The 22,812-nt window shown below is 47.2% G+C and overlaps 1 protein-coding gene across 1 annotated transcript; it reads left to right on the top strand.

The window, feature by feature from the left end:
• Nucleotides 1-3,062: 3,062 nt before the first annotated feature.
• Nucleotides 3,063-20,399, top strand: ZNF518B (zinc finger protein 518B). The gene is made up of 2 exons (XM_019963099.2): nt 3,063-3,173; nt 13,513-20,399. Exon 2 carries the CDS (start codon nt 13,701-13,703, stop codon nt 16,935-16,937), a length of 3,237 nt encoding a protein of 1,078 aa, XP_019818658.2. The 5' UTR covers nt 3,063-3,173; nt 13,513-13,700; the 3' UTR covers nt 16,938-20,399.
• Nucleotides 20,400-22,812: the final 2,413 nt, after the last annotated feature.

The raw sequence follows: 22,812 nt of genomic DNA, 5'->3' as shown, positions 1-22,812 counted from the left end.
TCAAAGCTGTGTATATAACCAGCTCTAACTCCAGAGAAAATTCCAGGAAACCCAGAGGTACTCTTTGTCAGTTCTATGTGACTCAAGGGGGCAGAACTGTAACGCATGAGTGTGTGTTACACAGAGAAACAATGATTTGGGCTAAATTACAGGAAAAAATTATCTAACACTTATACTTAACAGTTTTTCCTGATTTGGCTTCTTTTGCCATCAGAGATTTCCAGGTTATTGCCATTTTAGATCCTTCAATTCTCTTCTGAAACCCAGCCCACTCTTCAGGGTGACTTTGAGCTATCTATTCCATTCTCTCTGATACGAACTGGCCATAAATGTGTTTTTCCAAGAAGAGGTTCACTAGCTTCTCAGTCCTAAGAGATAGAGGACCGGGAAGCACCCTTGTCAGCAATGACTCTGGCAGTGCAGAACAAGAATTACAGCTGCTGCTGGTGATCCACCTCTGGTTTGCCATTCTCTCTGCCAATTCTTGCTATTTCAATGGTGGGCATTTTTGCCTGCTACTGGTCCTGTCATCCTGAACAGCACTTCTCCGTGTGGAACAAGTCCCAGCCCTGCCGGCCAACGTCCTTGAACCTGGCCTCCAACAGGAAGTTGCTGGAAACCAGTCTTGCTCCATCCGGAGACTTGAAATTAATTTTGGTTGTTTTTCCTGAACAAACTTCGCTTTCGGGTGACTCTACTCCCCCTTCCCCATCTGTTCCTAATTAGGAGAAACTGTCTTTTGTAGAGAGCAACATCGGAGTCAGTGATTATGGAGACTCTAGCAAAACAGTCCCTCTTCTTTCCTTGGGGAGGCGTGGTTCTATTCGAGGTATAGCTTCCTTCTGGAAGGTCAGAAGTGCAGGAGAGAGTAGTTCTCCCCACCCCACCCCACCCCCACCCCCGAAAAGATCCCTGGACTTCAAAGCAACAGGAGAAAACGCTGGCATGGCAAACTCCATCTCCAGGTTCTTCCACGATCACTGTCCCGTCTGACTCTCAAAACAACCTACATAATAAAAATAAGGTTCTGGGCTTCAGGCCTTAGGAAGCATCACTACGAACAAAGCTAGTGGAGATGATGGAATTTCAGTGGAGCTAGTTCAAATCCTAAAAGATGATGCTGTGAAAGTGCTGCACTCAATATGCCAGCAAATTTGGAAAACTCAGTAGTGGCCACAGGACTGGAAAAGGTCAGTTTTCATTCCAATCCCAAAGAAAGGCAATGCCAAAGAATGCTCAAACTGCCACACAATTGCACTCATCTCACACGCTTGTAAAGTAATGCTCAAAATTCTCCAAGCCAGGCTTCAGCAATACGTGAACTGTAAACTTCCAAATGTTCAAGCTGGTTTTAGAAAAGGCAGAGGAACCAGGGATCTGCTGGATCATCAAAAAAGCAAGAGAGTTCCAGAAAAACATCTATTTCTGCTTTATTGACTATGCCAAAGCCTTTGACCGTGTGGATCACAATAAACTGTGGAAAATTCTGAAGGGGATGGGAATAACAGGCCACCTGACCTGCCTCTTGAGAAACCTATATGCAGGTCAGGAAGCAACAGTTAGAACTGGACATGGAACAACACTGGTTACAAACAGGAACAGGAATATGTCAAGGCTGTATATTGTCACCTTACTTATTTAACTTATACGCAGAGTATCATGAGAAACCCTGGGCTGGAAGAAGCACAAGCTGGAATCAAGATTGCCAGGAGAAATATCAATAACCTCAGATATGCAGATACCACCACCCTTATGGCAGAAAGTGAAGAAGAACTAAAGAGCCTCTTGAAAGTGAAAGAGGAGAGAGAAAAAGTTGGCTTAAAGCTTAACATTCAGAAAACTAAGATCATGGCAACTGGTCCCATCACTTCATGGGAAATAGATGGGAAAACATTGGAATCAGTGGCCAACTTTATTTTGGGGGGCTCCAAAATCACTGCAGATGGTGACTGCAGCCATGAAATTAAAAGACGCTTACTCCTTGGAAGAAAGGTTGTGACCATCCTAGACAGCACATTAAAAAGCAGAGACACTACTTTGCCAACAAAGGTCCCTCTTGTCAAGGCTATGGTTTTTCCAGTAGTCATGTATGGATGTGAGAGTTGGACTTTAAAGAAAGCTGAGCGCCTAAGAATTGATGCTTTTGAACTGTGGTGTTGGAAAAGACTCTTGAGAATCCCTTGGACTGCAAGGAGATCCAACCAGTCCATCCTAAAGGACATCAGTCCTGGGTGTTCATTGAAAGGACTGATGTTTAAGCTGAAACTCCAATACTTTGGCCACCTGATGCGAAGAGCTGACTCATTTGAAAAGACTCTGATGCTGGGAAAGATTGAGGGCAGGAGGACAAGGGGACAACAGAGGATGAGATGGTTGGATGGCATCACTGACTCGATGGACATTAGTTTGGGTAAACTCCGGGAGTTGGTGATGGACTGGGACGCCTGGCTTGCTGCAGTCCACGGGGTCGCAAAGAGTTGGACACGACTGAGCGACTGAACTGAAACTGAAACTGGGTTTCAGGTCTGATGTTCCCCATCTTTGGAAAAGCAAATACCGAGACTCCGAGAGGTCCAGGGACTTCTTCGTCCAAGGTCCCGCGGCGAGGATGCAAAGAAGTTTCGAGAGTCGGGATTCGAACCTGGGTCTTCCAAGGCTAGTTTCTTCACGGCGGCTTTCAAGAAAGAGAGACACAGAGAGAGAGAATTTGGAAGGCTGAAGACGGGAGCTCCTTTGCTGCTCCTGGACTTGAAGCTCCACGAGGGCAGGGAGCAAAGGCCTTCTTCCTCTGGGCCCACGACCGCTAGGCTTGGGCCAACGATGTAGAAGCGCGACCGGGTGTCCTTTGGCGGGGGCGGGCCGCTCCCGGGGCCCAGCGTGATACCGCACCGCAGTGGATGTAGATGTTCTCAGGGCGAACGCTGAGCTCAGCTGCCCCGAGGATGCTCCGCGGGAATCTGTGGCGGCGGGGAAGGGCGCAGCCTTAGGGACCTCGGGCGCCGGGCGCGCTCCGGCCGGGCCTCCGCGCCGCACTGCGCACGCGCGGCGTCGCCGCGCTCCGCCCCCCGAGTAGGGACCTACAGCGGGCGCGGCGGAGGCGGCGGCAACGGCGGCCTGGCGCTGGCGGTGTAGATACCCTCCCACTCTCCGCGGGACCCAAACCAGCCGGCCCGGTGAGTGACTGAGCCGGTGGAGGCGCGAGGGTGCCGGGTCCCGTATGCGTGGAGCGGGCCCAAGGGTGCGGAGAGAGGCCGGGGGGCCGCGCGGATTGCAGGGTCCGGACGAGGCCGTGCCGGGCGCGGGCTGCCGGGGCCGGGAGGTGCGGGGGCTTGGCCCCCGCGTGCCCGGGGCCGCCCAGCCGGGGGTCTATGGCCGGAGGCCCCGGGGCAGACGCGAGGCGGCCGGGGGCTCGGGTTGGGCGCGGAGGAGGAGGAGGAGGAGGAGGGGGCGGCGGCCTGGACGGGAAAGGGGGGAGGGGTCCCCCGCCGGGCCGGACCGGGTGTGGGAGGAGGAGCGCGGGGTTTGGATTGGGGGGAAGGGGGCGCGGAGCCAGGGATCGCGGACCTCCGGGGGTGGCGGTGGATCTGCGCGCCCGGCGCCCCCGCGCTCGCCCGCCTTTGTGCCGCTGCGACCCCGCACGCTCGCCCCCGAAAGCGCCGGGTCGCGACCCTCGACTGCCGCGGCGGCAGCGTCCAGGCTTGCGGGACGCCGGGCCCGGCCTCCTCCGTCCGCCCCCCAGCGTTTTAAACGTTGCATCTCTCCTGGGAGAGCTCCTACCGGTCGGCTCCGAGCAGGAAGTGTCGTCAGGAGGGCCATTTTTAAAGCCTCCTGCGGGCCTCGGAGGTCCGCCTTGACGTGGTTCGGTCTCCGTGGCCAGAAGGACGCCCCCGCGCGCGCCGCTCCCCCCCCCCACCGGAAGGGGGCGCGGTGTTACCCCTCTGCGCCCCCAGCGCCTGCTCTTCCCCGTAGCCGCGCTGCGCGATGTGGACTCGCCCTGAATAACGCGAACCGTCGGTGTGCGCGTGCAAACAATAAACTGGAAAACCCGACTTGGCATTGTTTTTCCTTGGGAGTTTGGGCGCACGTGCCCAGGGAAGGGCTTGTCCATGGAGGGCCTTTGTGCTGGAGAGGGGCGTAAGGGGACGGTAGATGACGGTTGGTCTCCTTCTATAAATGCTGATGTCACTCTTTGGGGGACCTCACCCCAATCCCAGCTACTTTTGTATCTTACTGCCTTTGGGGGGTCTTTAGGCAGTTTAAAGCCAGAGACCGTGCAGGGTGCAAAAGAACGAAAATGCCCGAATCGAAAAGGGAGAAAAGCCAAAGGAGAGAATGAAAGAAAACACTTAAGTTCCTTTGTATATGTTGGTTATTCAGTGTATCCCGTGAAAATACCCTTGATTTTTAAAAACTGGGATAGTGAACACTTTATTAATCTAAGGTAGGAAAATGAAAAGTGAAATACTAAGCACTGTGTTCTGTTTAAAAACAAACATCTACACGGCTAAACTGTTGTGTTAGATCCCTGAAACATTACCTCTTAAGCTTAGAATTGAAGCCACCAAGAGTGAGACAAAACCTTGGTCTCCAGGAACAGGCAGCCCTTTCCTGTGGAAGAAGAGCAGAGAGGATAGGAATCTGTTTATCTCTGAATCAGGTATGCAAAGTTCATTCCAATCCCTGATGCATTCTCAGCTGGGGATACTGGCCCAGCAAATGGTGGTTTAAAAACCAGTATCCCAATATAGTCTGTTTAGGTAGAATACAAATGTTTGACTTTTTAAATTGTATCAATGTTATCCCTAACCTAGGATGCATTTTTAAAAGCTTTTTATTTTTTAATCTTGGATCTAATATAGCCTTGAAAAATAATACTTTTGTACATATTTAGCTTTGTTGTGCTGCTAAACATTTTTTGCAAGGTGCTTCTTGGAAACAGACAAAGGAGGTCATTATTTATTGGGCCTCCTCCTTCATGTGTTATGCAAAACTAATGCAGATTTTTAAAAGTCCAGTTGCTGCTGCTGCTAAGTCGCTTCAGTTGTGTCTGACTCTGTGCGACCCCATAGACAGCGGCCCACCAGGCTACCCTGTCCCTGGGATTCTCCAGGCAAGAACACTGGAGTGGGTTGCCATTTCCTTCTCCAGTGCATGAAAGGGAAAAGTGAAAATGAAGTTGCTCAGTCCTGTCCGACTCTTCTCGACCCCATGGTCTGCAGCCTACCAGGCTCCTCTGTCCATGGGATTTTCCAGGCAAGAGTACTGGAGTGGGGTGCCATTGCCTTCTCCAAAAAGTCCAGTAATAGCGATTAAAATAGATATAGGTCTACTGATCTATTCACTTGAAAGTAAGGGGATCTGGGCCAATTTATGAGAAAGAAGAACACAGAACGTTGTTATTGTCGCCAGGAAGGCTGACATTTTTTTCATTCATCGACTTCATTCAGCCAATACACATGAGTGCCCTGTGTGACCAATCCTCTGGTAAACAGGGTCCCCACCAGTGAAGCTTTCTCAGTTTCAATTGTTCCCAAGCAGCCTGACACAGACGGCATTTTCTTTGTTCACGTATTCAGACTCAGGCAACTGCAGTCTCTAGAATGCATCCTGGGGATGAAGTGGCTGGAGACCATCCGATCCATACATTCTCATCCTAGGGTAGGGAATGGGGAGGCATCAGAATGACCTGGGAAGAATTGGGAGCCTTGTGCCCGAGCCCACCCCCAGAGAAGTGCAATCTGAGTCATTCTTCCACCTGAGTCCTGGGAAGCCTTTTTCCCTTTTATTTTGAGCTCCCTTGCTGGAGAAGTGCTTTGGGGGCTCTTCCCCCTTTTTCTCTACAAGTAAGAAGGACATGGAGAAACCAAGGCTACAATGACCCAGGACTTAAACCCCAGTGTCTGGCTTCTGTTGCAGGACCTTTGTATGGTGCCTCACTGCCTCCCAGGGTTCTGAGCATAGAGGCCTGTGTCAGAGCCTGAGGTTGAGACCAGAGGGGACTTGGTGCCTGATAAGAGAGGGAAGAGCCCATGGGACTTGCTATGCTTTTGACTCACTCAGCTGCTCGATGGCTCCAGGCAGGAAATAAGAATGGTGCCCAACTGTGACTGCTGTTCCCAGCCTCCCTCAGCAGGGTAGCAGAAAGAATTTAGGGTAGACGCCAACTGACCAACTCCGTGACTTGGGAAAAGCCAATTTCTCCGGAACTTACAAGAAGCAGGTAACTGGAAGGAGCACTTTGAGGAGTAACGGAGGTAATATATGAATCTGCCTCCATATCCCATCCCCCGCTTCCACCTGACTTTGGCTGCAGTGCCCAGCCTTCGTAACACAGCCGGCCACTGAGAGCATCTGCATCAGATCACTAGTGTGGCATTTACCAGCTCCCTGAAAGCACCTGTTTACTTCACTGCATCCCTCATCCACACTTTCTTAAGAAAGACAGCAGGCTGGGCAGGGGTCCAGTAAGCAGCCCTGACTCAGGCCCGTTGTGCTCACGCTGTGCCAGGCAGGTTTCAGTTTCCGAGAGTCTGCAAAGGGGTTACTGTCATTATACACTCCACAGAGAGCATCAGTGATGATGTTTCCAAAGTCAAAAGTCTGATAAGCAAGGGTCTACCAGAGTCTACCTGCCTGCTAGTGTCGTTACAGTTAAGGCAGTGGCCTGTGCCTCACCTCCAGGCGCCCAGGGATGAATTGGTGTGTGAAAGGCACGGGAGTGTTGATACAACACTTGCTCCGCTGCACCTGTAATGTCCAGTGAGGGTTCTCAGCCTTGACTGCATGTTTTTAAAACACATGGCAAGCTTTTAAAACACTCTGAGCCTTCCCCCCCACACACGGAGGGGGGCCCAGGCATCATTGTTTTTAAAGCACCCCAGGTCAATTTACTATGTAGAAGAGTGACCAAACATCACAGAGACCCCGTTAAAGAAGTGTAGCATCCCAGACATACTCTGACAGCTTGACTGCCCTGATGCAGCCAAGATTAAGAATCAGCGGGAGGCAATTTTTCTTTGTTTAATTATACTTTTTATTTAACTCTTACTTCATTTCTTCTACAAAACTTTGACTTTAAGGCAAAAAAATGGAGGGAAGTACAAAGATGTATTTGTCCTTCATTTTTATCACCTTTAGAGACCTGAAGTCACTAGGAGCGTTTAGTAAGTAGGACTGCCTAGTGTGTGAAAGTGGAAGTCACTCGGTCCTGTCCGACTCTTTGCGACCCCATGGACAACACAGTCCATGGAATTCTCCAGGCCAGAATACCGGAGTGGGTAGCCTTTCCCTTCTCCAGGGGATCTTCCCAACCCAGGGATTGAGCCCAGGTCTCCTGCACTGCAGATTCTTTACCAGCTGAGCCACAAGGGAAGCCACCTTTCTTAAAATGCTAACAAAAGCATAGTTGCCTCTTAAGTTGTTTTTTTTCCCACGTGTAGAACCCTGAGTTTTGACACTAGTCATATTCTTTGTTTAGAAATGTTATCTCTCAAACTGTTGCTCACAAATAATAACTTCTTTTGTTCTCTGCTGCTGTCTCAGTTCACGTGCTCTGCAGTGTGTAGTCTGTCCCTAGGGAACTCCCTTTGTGGACTGGTGAGTGGGGGAGAAGAGCCTTGCCTCCAGCCAGAGACCTTTATCGCATTAGGCTTATTTGTTAAACTAAGAATCTGCTCCTCTGATGGCTGGAATCTTCTACACTTGAAGGAATCTTTCTTAACCAGAAACACATTGGCTTATTTCTTGACAAAACCTGTAGTTTCCCAAACATAAGGCTACCTGCTAGCTGTATACACCATTTCCTCACGTCAGTCATGTCAGTTAGGGTGGTACTCCCATTTTACAAGTGAGGAAACTCAGGCCAAGAGAGGTTAATGAGTCCAGAATGACAGAGCTCCAAGTCAAAACCTAGGTTTTGAACCTTGCTCCTGGTAACCCACGGAGATTGCCCTTTCCACTCTAGTGCCCTTTCTTTTCACCTGGAAAGCTGAGGAGTTGGAACACAGGCTCTCTTGCCCAACCTTTTTGCCTCATTCTGTGTGCCCCAAGTGATACACTTGGATTCAGAAGGAAATCTAAGATCCCAGAGGTGTACATTTGTCAGCAACATTTAGAAGCTTTTTTTGCCATCAAGATGGCTATCAGTTCAGTAATTTGAAGTGAAAGTAGATGAGCAAAAAGAAAATACTTCATTAATGTTTTCCATTGTGTAGATCTATTTACCATTCAGTTCAATTCTGATGCTCTGTCTGAAAAACTTCTTGGTGAGTGAGGCGATTGTTTCTCCTTGAATGCTGACTTACTGGGGAGGTGTTGGCAGTTTACACACCTAATGTTGGACTGTTACCTGATCAGGTATCACTCATTTACATGCTAATGGTCACTTAGGGGTAGACTGTTTTAAATTTTTGGTTATTGAGACACGTTAGAGTAGCCTGTGCTCTCTATGGCTCAATAGACAAAATGAAAGGATTCCTGTCTTGGAAGAACTTTCTCATTTGCTTCTCTGTCCAAGAAAGGATGCAGTCAGCCAGCTAAAATTTACAGAGTTTGGTGGGTATCTCATGAACATAAGATATATGTGATAATCCATGTAGCATACATACGATTTAATTGCCTAGCATGTTTTTTTTTTTTTTAATTTTGCACATTAACATCGAGTGTGGGAACACATTCATTTGCTATAGGGATAATGCACAATTCAGCTGAGCTTGAAGAGGAAAAAGTCAATCAGTACACTGGATTATATGGAAACCTAAATTGTAGTGAGCACTCTTGCAGATAAAGCATCTTTTTCTTGGCAGCTATAAGCACCTTTTGGCCTGTTTGCCACTAAGGCAAGGTGGATGGCTTGACCCCAGAGGTGAATTCTCTTTTAGACAGTACAGCTTGGCAACTATAATTAAAATTATAAAATGAGATTCACTGTGTACTCCAGAAAAAGCCAGGTAGCAAAGAAGCACATGTTTTGGCCCCTTAGACTATTTATGTGATAGGCATCATTTCTTCTTCTATTTTCTTCATTAAAACAGGGAAAATCATATTTTTAGCAGTTGTGTGTGAGTGACTTGGAACCTGAGTGCTTATGGTCACACTGTCACATTCAGTCCTCGTGAGATACAGTAGTAGTTGTTCAGCCGCTCAGTCATGTCCGACTCTTGGCGGCCCCATGGACTGTGCGGCACAGCAGGCTTCCCATGTCCTCCACTGTCTCCCAGAGTTGCTCAAACTCCTGTCCATTGAGTAGGTGATGCCATCCAACCATCTCATCCTTGGTCGACCCCTTCTCCCGCCTTCAATCTCTCCCAGCATCAGGGCCTTTTCTAATGAGTTGGCTCTTGACGCCATGTGGCCAAAGTATTGGAGTTTCAGCTTCAGCATCAGTCCTTCCAATGAATATTTTAGTAGGTACTGCTACGGTCCATTTTACAGTTGCACAGTTGGACAGTTCGCTTCAGGTCAGGCCTGGAAAGCGATGGGATAGGCTTGGAAACCCTATGATCTGATTCCAGAATCTGCTGCCTTAAACCTTGTTTTCCTGCTTTTTGTTCTTCTATTGACACTTTACATGTCCAGTATTTAGGAGTCAGATGCTTCCTTTTTAATAAAAACTTACATACCCTTCATGATTTTTATACCCTCAATGTCACTGGACTGGTTTCTAACAAACTTAACATTTTTTCTCCATCTGGCCCCCCAAATAAATTTTTAAGTCACCAGGTCAAGTGAGCTCCAAGTCAGAAGGCAAACCTGGCAGTGCTGGGTGCTGCTGCTGGGCTTTTTCCCAGGAAAAGGCAAGACTCGTTCTAGTGGAAGCACACTTGTCACATGTTGTGTGCCACCTCTTTGTTCATGGAAGTCAGCTTTCACTGATGCTGGAGGTAATCGTGCATTACAAAGCACACTTTTCGCCATTTAAAAACGCGGAACTGAATATTAACTTTTACTTATCATGTCCAAAGTTAATAGTACTAAGTATCTTCTGTGTTTTTGAGAGCCTTCCTAAATAAACTTTAAAAAAGTATGTCTCTAGTCCTAGGAGATCCAATGCAGAGAGATGTTGTAAAGGGTACCGTGAGTTTGGAAGGTAGGTGATCCCTGAGACTGATGTTACTCATAATTGGTTAGTGGCCTCTCAGCATCTGGCCTACACATGACCCTTACATCTGCAGTGTTTTGTGTAATCCTTGGTCGTCAGTTCACTGGGCAGTAATCTGCCAAAGGGCCCAGGTTCACAGGTGGCTGTACCTGAGTGTGAACCAGGTAGAGAAAGGGGCATGGAGGGAGCAAGGTCCTGGGAACCTGTTACTCGGGTGTGCTTGGCACAGCCTCAGGACTGTCCAAGTGTAAATGCCAACGCCAGAGCCATCTCGTTCTTCCACTGCATCCATTTACCTCTGTCTCGGGATGCTACATTGAGATCTTTTTCACCGTGACTAGCTGCACATGTTATGATGGTCAAAGAGAATTTTGTTTTGAAGAAGCTGGACATCTTTTGTCACCTGAATGGAGGGAAGTACCAAAGTAGAAACTGCGTAGCTTTGAGACTGGCCTAGAAGCCAAGAAGGTACTTTGAAGCAGGTGACATCATTGGGTCATGGCCTAGCACCTTGACTCCCCCATTAAACTGTATTTTCTAATCACAGCTCATGGTTCGTATTGGCACTCGCTTCTGTGGATTCCTTATTCAAAATAGCTCCTGGCATGGCCTTGCAGAAGCACCTCCAGGAGGCCCCTGCACTGCCGAGGCACTGAGTAGCTGTGGTTAGTTCTCTAGACTTTCTGCCAGTAAGGTGTTCCCCACTTTTTGCTAAGGTCTTTATCACCCAGTCCAAGTCTCCAGTCCAGGAGGAATGACACTTCCACCTTTCAAAAAGATTTGGGGAGGAAATGGCAAAACTGCTTTTTTTGTTTTTTAAAGAATTGGTAAGCAAATTGTACCAGGCAAGCAAGTTACTTCCCCTCCGCCTTTTCCCTCCCTCCCTCTCTTTCCTTTCTTATCTCTCCTCTTCCTTTTCCTGCTCTCCTTCCTCTGTCTCTTTCTTGCTCACTCAAGATTATGAGGCTGGTATGCACATCTTGTAAACAGAATTGAGATGGGACAAGAGAGGGAAGGGGCAGATAAATGAATGGTCTATCGGATTCAGTGATTTGTAGCTCCAAAGTCAGGATTTAAGAAAGTTACAGGGATGCTGGTTTCAGTTTTATTGAACGGTAAATTGTGGACAGTGAAACTGCCCAAAAAGGGAAGCAGTTTGGGCAGTTATTAGAGCATCAACTGCATGAACAGCTGGCGAAGTTGGGTTAAAAGATTGAAGTGTTGCTGCAAGTCTCAGCCAGTGATTTCTGATAGTGCCTTTTCATCAGAATTACATGAGTGACCATGGGCACCTCTTCCTCATCTCTCTCCCACTGAAGTTTAGATTCGTGAACTTTGGGGTGAAGCCCAGGAGGATCTGTGTTCACTGTGATTCTGTGGCTCCTCCAGATTCAGGAACCACTGGATCAGATCCCCTTTTCAGCCTCTGCACTCCTCGGACCAGTGGTTTTCGTAGGCTCTGCCTGCAGCTGTTGCTTCCTCTGTTTTAGCAGGATGGAAATGCCAACTGAACATGTGGCTGATGGTAGCATTCTTAGATGATCAAACATGTATGACTTCAGCCTTTCAGACTTACTTTTGTGGCCCTTGGCTTGTGAGCAGGGTGTCAGAAGGAAAAGGTGAATTCCCATTCTTGTTTCTGCCCATCTGAACAGACACTGAGGCCTTGTGTGACTCTTGACACTTGGGGAAGCGCTTGAAAAGTACATACGCATTGTCTTGTATTCTTTAACGCTTTAGTTCTCATGCAGCTCTGTGGAGGAAGCTGGGTAAGTGTCTGTAATTCTGATTGCCAGATTAAAAAAAAAAAAATGAAGCAATAAAGGTTGAAAGTGTTTTTTTTTTTTTTTTTTTAAGGTAATGAAAGGAAGGCTTTCCACAGATCCCAAACTAAAATGGTTTTTGCTTCACTGCTAGTTCTGTGTATGCTGAAAAAAGAATGTGTTGAAAGATAACTATTTTTATGTGAGAATCACTGCATTGCCCGTGTTGTGGTACTGGCTCCAGACGACAAGAGTGCAGTCCCGGCAGCCTCCATCTCCCCATCTCCCTGCTGCCTTCATTTCGCCCTCCCGGCCCCGCGTCCCTGCAGCAACTGGAGGCAGTGGCTGGAATAAAGGTCAGGCCATGTAGTATCTCGGCTCCAGCCTCTCTGCACGTCTCCCTCATGTGCGGGAGAAGCCACGTCCTCACAATACTGCACTGTCGGTCTTCCCTGGACCCGTCTCCCCTTCCCCTGACCAGATCTGCTGACCCCCACCCAGCACCCCCTTTCGTGTTCACTGACCCCCAGCCTCCTTGCTATCGCTCAGGTGCTCCAGGCCCACTTCCTATAGACCTTCGCCCTCCCTCTGCCTGAAGTGCCCTCTGCCCAGGCTGCCCAAGGTCTCTGCTCCAATGTCAGCTTATCCTCAGGCCTCTCCTGACTGTCCACACCTCCACACCCCAGCCCTCAACCTCATCCGATACTTATGCCCTGTCCTCTTTGCCTAGTTTTATGGTTTGTTTTCCCCAATCACTGGCCACCTTCTGCCAGATAAAGGTACACTTGTTGTCTCCTCTCTCTGCACTCTCATGAGGGGAGGGACGAATTTATTTCTCATCACTGCCCTGTAGGAGCTGGAGCAGTGCCTGGCACCTGATAGATGCTCAGTAAGATGTGAAGTGGGTATTTGTCTGCCTTCTGTTGTCAGGATGTTGTTGGCTTCCTAGCACTTGTGCAAGCAAATGGGGTGCACGAGAGAGAGCTGGGATTCATGCTCGTGATTCAGTGTACATAGAAACCAATGGACCCCAGAGCCAGTGTCCTGGCTCTACCACTTGTGCATGTTTAGAAGCTAAAGTGACAGATGGTATTAGGGAGGTTGATACAAAATTACACTTGTGAAATTGCTAGATGCTCTCAATGACACTTAAAAGTAACTCACTCAGCAAAGGCCATCCCAAGTGACTGCCACGATTATTACCCTGCTAAAGTGATGACTTTTAAAGGGTAGATGACTTTCGGTTGAGGCTTGTTATTTGCCAGTTCTTGTACTACGTACTATGTATACCAGGACTTCCCTGGTGGCTCAGCTGGTAAACAGTCCGCCTACAATGAGGGAGACCTGGGTTCCATCCCTGGGTTGGGAAGATGCCCTGGAGAAGGGAACGGCTACCCACTCAAGTATTCTGGCTTGGAGAATCCCATGGACTGTATAGGGTTGCAAAGAGTTGGATACAACTGAGCGACTTTGACTTCACTTCTTTGTACTGTGTTACTGTCAACATGTGCACCAAGATAATAGGTAAAGATTTAGCATAAAATTCCCAAGGTCACTGAAGTAGAGGGTAAGTCTGGAAACATGTTAGCTAAGCTAAACCCTAAGTTCATGCATTAATCATGCTTTATGATTTCTTTATTTTCCCCTTAGTGTTGCCTGGAATATCAGAGAATTGGAAGCAGTCACGTTTGAGGATCCTAACCTGCTTTATGAAGAAAGATAATTAAGTATGCTCCTAGGTACCCTGCCACAAAGCATATCAAGGATGCTTCCTGAGGATTTTATCATATGAAATCTTTCTGGATTTCAGCAGGCTTTTTAGAAATGCAAATGAAGAGATGAAGGACATTGGACAGCAACTCTATAGCACACCAGTGGGTGACGGACGCAATGCCTTGACCATGTCACCCAAACAGCCTAATGCTCATCGAGGGACTCGACCAGACAGACCGGACGCTCAGACTGTTTTGTATCAAGGCTCCGAGGCAGAGTCTGCTGCCATGACCATTGCTACGTGTGTAAAGTGCAAAAGTGTGCATGAAGTACCACTTCAGGATCTGAAAAAGGGTACTGGACAAAGCCAGAAGGAGGACAAATATGTTTGCTTCAGATGCAACCTTGGCGCAGCCTCTCCCCATTTCCACTTTGTGAACAACAGTCGCAGTGCTACTCAAGTAGGAAATAAACCTGAAGCCATCTCAAGTTCTGTCAATCACAAGTTTAAGGTAAGGAACTTCAAGCCAGGCAAATACTATTGTGACAAATGTCGCTTTTCCACAAAGGACCCTCTGCAGTACAAAAAGCACACACTTCAGCACGAAGAGATTAAGTTTGTCTGTTCTCACTGCGGCTGCATTTCCTACACGAAAGGGGAGTTTCAGAGACACCTGGTGAAGCACACAGGCGTTTTCCCTTATCGGTGTGAGTACTGTGACTATGGTGCTATCAGAAATGACTACATCGTCAAACACAGGAGGAGAGTCCACGAGAAGACGGGGGCAAAACGGCCGCCCAAAGCCGTCGCCAGGCTGGAGCCAAAAAGGATCAGCGCCTCCAAGCAAAACCCAGAGCTTTCAAAAACTTCCAGTCCCAGGACTGCATTTCAAAATAAGTTGTCAGATCAGCTCTCAAGGTTCTCCCCCGACGCAAGTAAAGACAGGACGCACAGCATCACGTTGTTACCCGAATCCAAAGACTACCAGAAAGACGTAGTGTGCATCCCACACAAAGGGGCCCTGTCAGAGCCCACTGAGGTCATCAACCTGCTGGAGAACAAAAGTGTGGAGGTGGAGGTCTTGTCCCCCTCTAAAGAGCCCGTGCAGCCGGGGATGCCGTTAACAGTGGTGGCGCCAGCCGAACTCGTCGTCCCCGCCAACTGTCTAGCCCAGCTGATGGACGTGAAGGTTGTCAACGGAACGCAGCAGCTCGTGCTCAAACTGTTTCCCCTGGAAGAAACCAACAGCCTCGACGCCGGTGGAGGTGATGGAGGTAGTTCCGAACGTGGGTCTAAAGAGAGAGGTGCAAGCGAGCAGGAAAAAATGGCTTCCACAGAGTGCACGCAGCCCCTCGCGATCGAAGGGACTGTCGGAAAACTTGCAGGCATCGGTAGTCTACAGTCGTCAGTTCAGAAGCCGCTTAAAAATGTAAAGTGGGTGAGGTCTTACGATTTTTTCATGCCAAATTCTGGCAGGCACAGCAGCGGAGAATCCCTGCTCAACCCAGGGAGAGTTGAGAGTTTGCAGAAAAAAGGTTACACGTATCCCCATAGAGCTGCTCTGCCTTCCATTGCCTTCAAAGGCCATTCTCCATTATCTCTAGTGAAAAACGGTGTCTTACGTAGTCTTGGAGCTTCATCAAACTCTTTTCCATATAAAGCTGCCCTTTCTTTTGCTGAAGACAGGAGAAACTTACCCAGTGACCCTCAGCAGTTATTTCCTGTCTCTGCACCGCCTGCAACAATTTCCTTCTCTGGAGAAAAGGACTCACTGCCCCTATGTCAGAATGACTTAGGCTCTAGGAATGAGATCAGCCTTCCTGCAAAAACGGTCACCCCTCCCAGGAAGCTGCAAGACAACCAGACACAGGAGTACAAGGCAGTTTCAAACGCAGGCCAGGTTTCCTCTCAACACAGAAGTGAGTATTTACACATCAACATAATGGGAGAAGACAGAGTCAGAGCCCAACAGTCCGGGGATAAACCTCTGGAATTAAAGAATCCCGACCAGACTAATGACCCCTTCGATGGCCCGGTCATCTCCTCTGTCTTTTCTCTGAGCTCTGGATCTGAAAACGTCCCTGAGGGTGTCAAGTGGAATAGTTCAACGTCCAAAATAAAGTCAATTGAACTCTTGCGCAGAAAGATAGCCCAGTTAATCGAATCCTGTGGGAAGCCTTCATCTCTGGCTGCAAATAGCACCCATCGACATTCTGCAGGGAAGGCGTCTAAGGTCACTTCAAAATCCACGCCTGAAGGCATCCAGGAAATTAACGTGTCCTTCACCAGCGCTGGCTATTCCACGGGCACACTCCCCAGACCTCAGGATGCTGGTGGCATTAGTGAACAGCTCGCACACCAGCAGGCGTATCCACAGCTTGTCAAAGGCAGCAGTGGGAAAACCGAAAGCAGAGTGACCAAGAAGCCACACGTGGCTACTCCAGTGTTGATCCCCAAGGGGGCCGTGTTGAGGGTTCTTAATTCCTCTGAGGATTCCCAAATCATAGAGGCAACCTGCGAAGCACCTGTCAACATCACATGCACTGAGACGCAGTTAATAAAGCCCATTCCGCTCTGCCCAATGAAACGGACAGACCCGGATGTACAGTTTCTGACGAGTGAAAGTGGGCCCATAGATATGTCCCCAAATCACGATCTGTCTTTTCGGCCTAAATCACGAAAAGAGAGTGCCCATTGTAGCACCATGCCCAAAAAACCTGGATCCATGCACGGCCCACAAGGAAGCAGTGAAATGATCAAGCAAGCAAAACTGTTTCCCAGAAGTCTTCCCATCAGTAAAAATAAACCCAGACAAATCAGCTCATCCAAGAAGAAAAGCAAAATCCAGACTGACCCCAGCCGCTGTTTCAGGGATCCTTCCATTTTTCAGGTTGCAAGACAGCTTCGACTTATCGCAGCTAAACCAGACCAGTTGATCAAATGTCCCCGTCGGAACCAGCCCGTTATCGTGTTAAACCATCCCGACGTTGACTCACCGGAGGTGTCCAATGTGATGAAGGTAATAAACAAGTACAAAGGCAACGTCCTCAAGGTGGTGTTGTCGGAGAGGACTAGGTGTCAGTTAGGCATGAGGCGGCACCATGTCCGACTGACCTACCAGAATGCGGAGGAAGCCAATCAGATCAAAAGGCAAATGATGCTGAAAATGAAATTGAAGAAGGTTCATAAAAACAACTACCAGGTGGTGGATTCCTTGCCTGATGACTCATCGCAGTGTATATTTAAGTGCTGGTTTTGTGGGCGACTCTACGAGGACCAGGAAGAGTGGATGAGTCACGGTCAGCGGCATTTGATAGAAGCAACCAGAGACTGGGATGTTCTTTCTTCCAAGGGCAAATAAGTGAAAAACCGGTCTCAGAAGCATGGTGTTTTTGCTCCCTTTCAGTTGGTCCTGGTTTGGGCGGTTTGGTTTGTGTCCCCCCCCGACTCAGTGAGGGAAATAGAGTATGCAGGGATGGGAGGGCGGGTCAGTCTTGAGATCCTCCTGGGAATGTGGAGAGCCACGTGTCTGAGCCCAAGCCGGGTGCCTGGACCTCAGAAGGGTCTGTGTCCCTGAAGGAGTGTGCACAGATTCACATATATGCATTTGTTTGGAGAGAATTTTCAGTGGGATCTGAGATTTCTCTTCAGTCAGCAGCCTTTTTCTGAGTAGATAACACATCTTTTCTTATCCATTCAGAGGGGCAAGTTTAGAACGTTTAACATACGCTTTATATAACAAAATGCTACTGAAGAATTAAACCCAGACCCTGGTGTGCACATCCCTTTTTTGTGTGTGTGTGTGTTAACTCATCTCCTAAACTTTTGGTACATAATGGAGATACATTTGCTACTTCATTTTCTTAAATTTGGTTACAAGAAAGTGGCATTCTTTTCAATCCCTCACCCACTCTGCGGTGTTGCTGAGTGTTCACTGTAGCACAGAGAAATTGTGCTTTGGTTGACCCCTTTAAAGCATGATTCCAAAGGTTGGCCTGAGTTTGCAACAACAGCAGATGTTAGGGGAAGAATAAAAGATTTTCAAGCTTTTGCTTTCTTTTCAAGTACCTTGATTTATGATGGTGGGGGAAGGGAATGTGCCTTTTTGGAAGAAGAAAAAGAGAAAATACCTAAAGTTGTCTCCTGTTTGCCCTTACCATTCTCCTGAAAGTCGGTTGAGTAATACATGTCCACTGTGAGTGAACAGGCTCTTTTGAACTCAGATGAAGTTTGGGGGGACAAGTCGAGGTAGGATTGGGAAGCAGGTTGGGGCTTTAGTGAGACTGTGAGTTTTGGTTGGGTTCCCCACAAACCAGGGCTGGGTGCTGCACGCTCTGTCTTCCTCCACTACCAGTGGGTCAGACGCTGCCCCTCCCTCCCCCCATCCCACTCCACCCCCCCACCCCCACCAGGTCATATTCTGCCCTCCCTTGGTGGGTTTTCTGAACAGGCCCTCTTGTGGAATAAGACCGTGTCCCCACTCACCTGTCCACTCCTTAAGATTTTTCCCTCATGAAAACACTGTGAACAGGCAGGAATCCACAAACTGGAAACCTCCCCACTGTCTTTATTCAAGTTCCAGGAACACTGTACCCAGTTTTCATCAATGGTAATTTCTAACTGATCTCAGCTGCAATCAGGCCTTCCCTGTTGGTCACCCCACTTGGGAAGCAGCTCCGAGAACACTCTGGCTCCCCTCCACCAGCAGTAGGCAGGGCTGGTGCTGGTCTCCACAGCCTGCCCTCTGCACCACCATGGCTGCATGGGCAGGCGGATGGCTTGGGAAACACAGCTCCACCTGGGTTGTAGTCCTCACATGCCAGCCAGCCCCAAGCCAGCCATAACGCAGAGCACAAATGCAAGGCAGCCCCAGTGCACATGTTCTCCTTTTGTATTCCGTGGAGAGCCAGGGGCGATTATGTCTGAAAAGGGCATGAGCAGGCTTCTTGTTGGCTTGGCAGTTGAAGGCTTCCTGATCCTTTTCCATGTGGGGAAGTCTTAGGTTATGCTCTGATACAATTGATTGTAATACTTTGTAGTTGGTTCTCATTACGGATAAATTGACATGGCTTGTGTGCAGTTTAATACATAATCATTACGTTGGTTTATTGGTTAGTTTTTTATTGAAATTTGAAACTTGGGTTTTTTAATATGTGTATATACATGTGTACACATATATTTTTTACCATATGAAGACTGTGGTAGCTAATTTTCTGATTTCCTATTTTATAATGGAATTTATGTGGGCTGGAAAAATATAAAGCATTTTATATTCTAGAAATAATTTATTTTGGAAGTACATTTTTATAATGGTCTGATCTTGTTTTTAGAAAATGAAAGCACAGTGATGGGTCCAATTTCCATGAACAGATGGGTGTATTGTTTCAGTACAGTATTTAGTCCTTGTGCATTTCTAGTTGGTGCTTTTTGGGAAATGGGTCATGTGTACCACTTCACTACATAAAGGAGAGCATTTTTAAGTTTTATCCACAGAAGACTTGTTATGCCCCAACCCCCTAGCATGAAAGAAGGCTCTTAAGAGTTGAGGGGAGAAGAAAACGCTGTAATTTTATTTTTTTCCTCCTTCTATACCTCACTGCTTGGTAGCATCTTTCCTGAAAGGCTAGACCTTGACCTTCCAGGAAAGATGACCTTGAATCAGGTCAGAGTGTTAAGTGTCAACATGAAGAATTCACACTTGGCAGCATCAACTGTTTTTCAAGTATTACCTAAAAGTCAGCTTATGTACTTGTACAGAGCAAAATTTTGTGAATATAATATGTAGCTAGGCTTCTTGAGATTTTTAGAATGACAGTACCTTTTAAGGAATTAAGAGGGCTTCCTGAAAGTCATAAAAAAATGAGAAAGCAAAACATGTCTTCCCTATATAAGAACCTTAGAAAATATTGTGTTAACATGTAGCTTAATGTCATGAAACGAACAAAATTGGAGAAGGTAGAGGCAGAGCTGTGTTGAGTATTTGTCAAGTTTCTTACCTTAATTTTGAAGGATCTCTACTCAGTAAATGTTATTCATAGTTCTTACTACAAAAATCATTAACTTATTTTTTAAAGTAGATTTTCTTACTTTGGGGGATCAGGAATGAGACGACCTTCTTATATTTACGATGACAGTGAAAAACTTTTTTAACATACCCAGAGGCTATTTTTGGAGAAGGCAATGGCACCCCACTCCAGTACTCTTGCCTGGAAAATCCCATGGACGGAGGAGCCTGGTGGGCTGCAGTCCATGCTAAGGGTCGGACACGACTGAGCAACTTCACTTTCACTTTTCCCTTTCATGCTTTGGAGAAGGAAATGGCAACCCACTCCAGTGTTCTTGCCTGGAGAATCCCAGGGACGGGGGAGCCTGGTGGGCTGCCATCTATGGGGTCGCACAGAGTCGGACCCAACTGAAGTGACTTAGCAGCAGTAGCAGCAGAAGCTATTTTACTCAAATTTTTAATCCCCAGTCCAAAACACTTTGTGAGTCCCTCTTACGGGTCAAGAGCTGTTGGTCGAACTAAACTGAACACAATGTATTAACCCTCCAAAGTTCCATCCCTCTTTTTTTTTTTTTAGGACATAATGATGTAAGCCACTCCAGAAAACGAAGATGTGATGCTGCTCAGCCTTTGGGATATTTTTTGAGTCTGTCAGTGTCCAGTTGAGCAGAAAACAAAACATCACATAACACGTTGTAAGCATTATTATATGTCCTGCATTAACAGTCTGTGTGTCTGCTGCTCTGACTTTGAAACACGTTATGTATATAGATAGAGACGTTGGCGTAACTTTTGTTAAATAAAACAACTGTAAAATTGTCTCCGTCCTTTGATTTCACATGTTCTATGAGTTGGCTATTACACAGCTGTCCTGTGATACATTTCTAAACTACATAAAAGCATCAGTCTACACAGCACAGGTGCTTTGGATTCCATGAAAGTATTTTAAATTCGATGCGCTGCTGGTTAACCAAACATGACCTGAAATGAGGCCAGGTGACATTTTTGTTTGCTTTGACTTACCCTCACAAGAGATGCTGGGTTGAGCAACAGTAGCAATTTTCATAGTGTGGTCCTCATCAGAGAAGGTGTCTGGGACCTGCCCTCCATGTGAGGCCTCAGCTAGGAATGGGGCTCGGGTGGGAGTGTCCCCAAGTAGTCAGGGAGCCTGGGGGGGCCAGGTGTGTGGGTGACGCCCTCTAGCCAAATGTACGTGATTGTTTATATCTGGTTTCTCCACATTCTTGAAAACTATGAGGGTATTTGGTGAGGGGACTTCATTCCTGGTACCCAAGGAGTCGAAAAGAAGAGATTTAGACTTGAGTTGAATATTGGCAAACCCTGAGGAAAATACAGGAGGTAGGAGTTGCTGCGGAGAAGGCAATGGCACCCCACTCCAGAACTCTTGCCTGGAAAATCCCATGGACAGAGGAGCCTGGTAGGCTGCAGTCCATGGGGTCGCTACGAGTCAGACACGACTGAGCGACTTGACTTTCACTTTTCACGTTAATGCATTGGAAGAGGAAATGGCAACCCACTCCAGTGTTCTTGCCTGGAGAATCCCAGGGACTGGGAAGCCTGGTGGGCTGCCGTCTATGGGGTCGAACAGAGTCGGACATGACTGAAGCGACGCAGCAGCAGCAGGAGTTGCTGGAGTTCATCAGTTTCACTTATTACCTTGAGTTGAGGAAATAGATCCAACTGTGTAGATCTAATTAGTTACCACCTTCAGATATTTGGGCTTCCTAAGTAGAGTGGTAAAGAATCTGCCTGCCAATGCAGGAGACACAAGAAACTCAGATTCCATCCCTTCATCGGGAAGATCTCCTGGCACAGGAAATGGCTACCCACTCCAGTATTCTTGCCTGGAGAATTCCATGTGCAGAGGAGCCTGCCAAGCTATAGTCCACAGGGTCACAAAGAGTCAGACATGACTGAGCACATTTGACTGGTTATTTAGGGGAGTAGAGATCAGATAAGGCAGCTGAACCCCAAAGGGAATTTGTATAGCCCTGGACTTCAGGCTATGATGTCACTAGGATGGGAGATGGTGGCCAAGACAAAGCCCAATAGTTGGAAAATGCCCTCATTAATCTACGTATTATAGTTTGTTTGTTTTTTTAAAAAGCTCGGAAATGTTAACACCTGTTCATCAGGTTCACATTCCAGTGAGTGAAGTAGTGGACAGGACCTTGTGGCAGGAAGCCCCGTGGTACCCTTCTTGCATCTGTGGTTGCATCTGTGGTTAAGGCATCTCCGCCTTAACATATATAGAGCGTTATATTGCCACAGGTGTCTGCGTAAATTGCCCTCCTGAGGTTCCAACACATAGCAGACATACTCTTAGTCTAATATGACCAGTGCTGTCCAAATATAATATGTATACATATTCTTCACTACGTAGTCGCCACATTTAAGACCGTAAAAAGAGCAGATGAGAAAATGTTTTGCCTCAATACATTCAAAATGTGATTTACCCATATTTCAATATAAAACCTATTGAGATATTGTGTGTAAACACAAAGGGTGTGTGTATACATAATACATACATATACTTTAAGTGAAGTTTCAGAAGTCTGGTATATTTTAAGATTAAAACATGTCTCAGTTCTGATGCTAAATTTTTAGTTGTAATGCGATGTAGTCCCATCAAAATACATGTGTGTTTAGTGGAAAAATTGTGTTGCTTCAGTTTAAAAAATTCAGTTCTCCAGTCACCCTAGCCGCATTTCAAGTGTTCATTACCCATATTTGTGTAGTGCTTTATTGTATTGAATAGGATAGGACAAAGGAAAATGACTCTATTGTAAGTATTAGCTTACTTGTCTGAATTTCTTGATGGGAAGGGTTGAATTTCATTTATCTGTGTGTATCTCTAAACCTAGGCCAGGCGAGGCTAGGTTTTACATTTAGGGAATGTCGCTTCTGCTCCAGGTTCTGTATTAATACTCTGCAAACAGTTCAATTTCTAGATCTTACCTTAAATGATTGCACATGTGATTTTTGGAGGTTCTTTATTTTGCAAGCATAGATGGTCAACCAAACAGATGTTTAGCACTCATTCACTGTATTCACAGTCTGTCAGGGACCCAGCCTGCTGGAGGGGCCGCTCGTTGCTGCACCATCTGAACCACATGGGCTCCTCCATTACTGGGACAGGGACAGACAGGAGCGGAAGGTCTTGCACAGGTGGAAACAATACACAGCACTTCCACTCACAACCCACTGCCCA

Source organism: Bos indicus, chromosome 6 (assembly GCF_029378745.1).
Source record: "Bos indicus isolate NIAB-ARS_2022 breed Sahiwal x Tharparkar chromosome 6, NIAB-ARS_B.indTharparkar_mat_pri_1.0, whole genome shotgun sequence".
NCBI lineage: Eukaryota > Metazoa > Chordata > Mammalia > Artiodactyla > Bovidae > Bos > Bos indicus.
Note: the sequence above shows the minus strand (reverse complement) of the source record. Positions and strands in the feature narration are given on the sequence as shown.

Coding starts and splice junctions, on each gene's coding strand:
- ZNF518B (XM_019963099.2), top strand. CDS start 13,701: ATGAAGGACATTGGACAGCAACTCTATAGCACACCAGTGGGTGACGGA.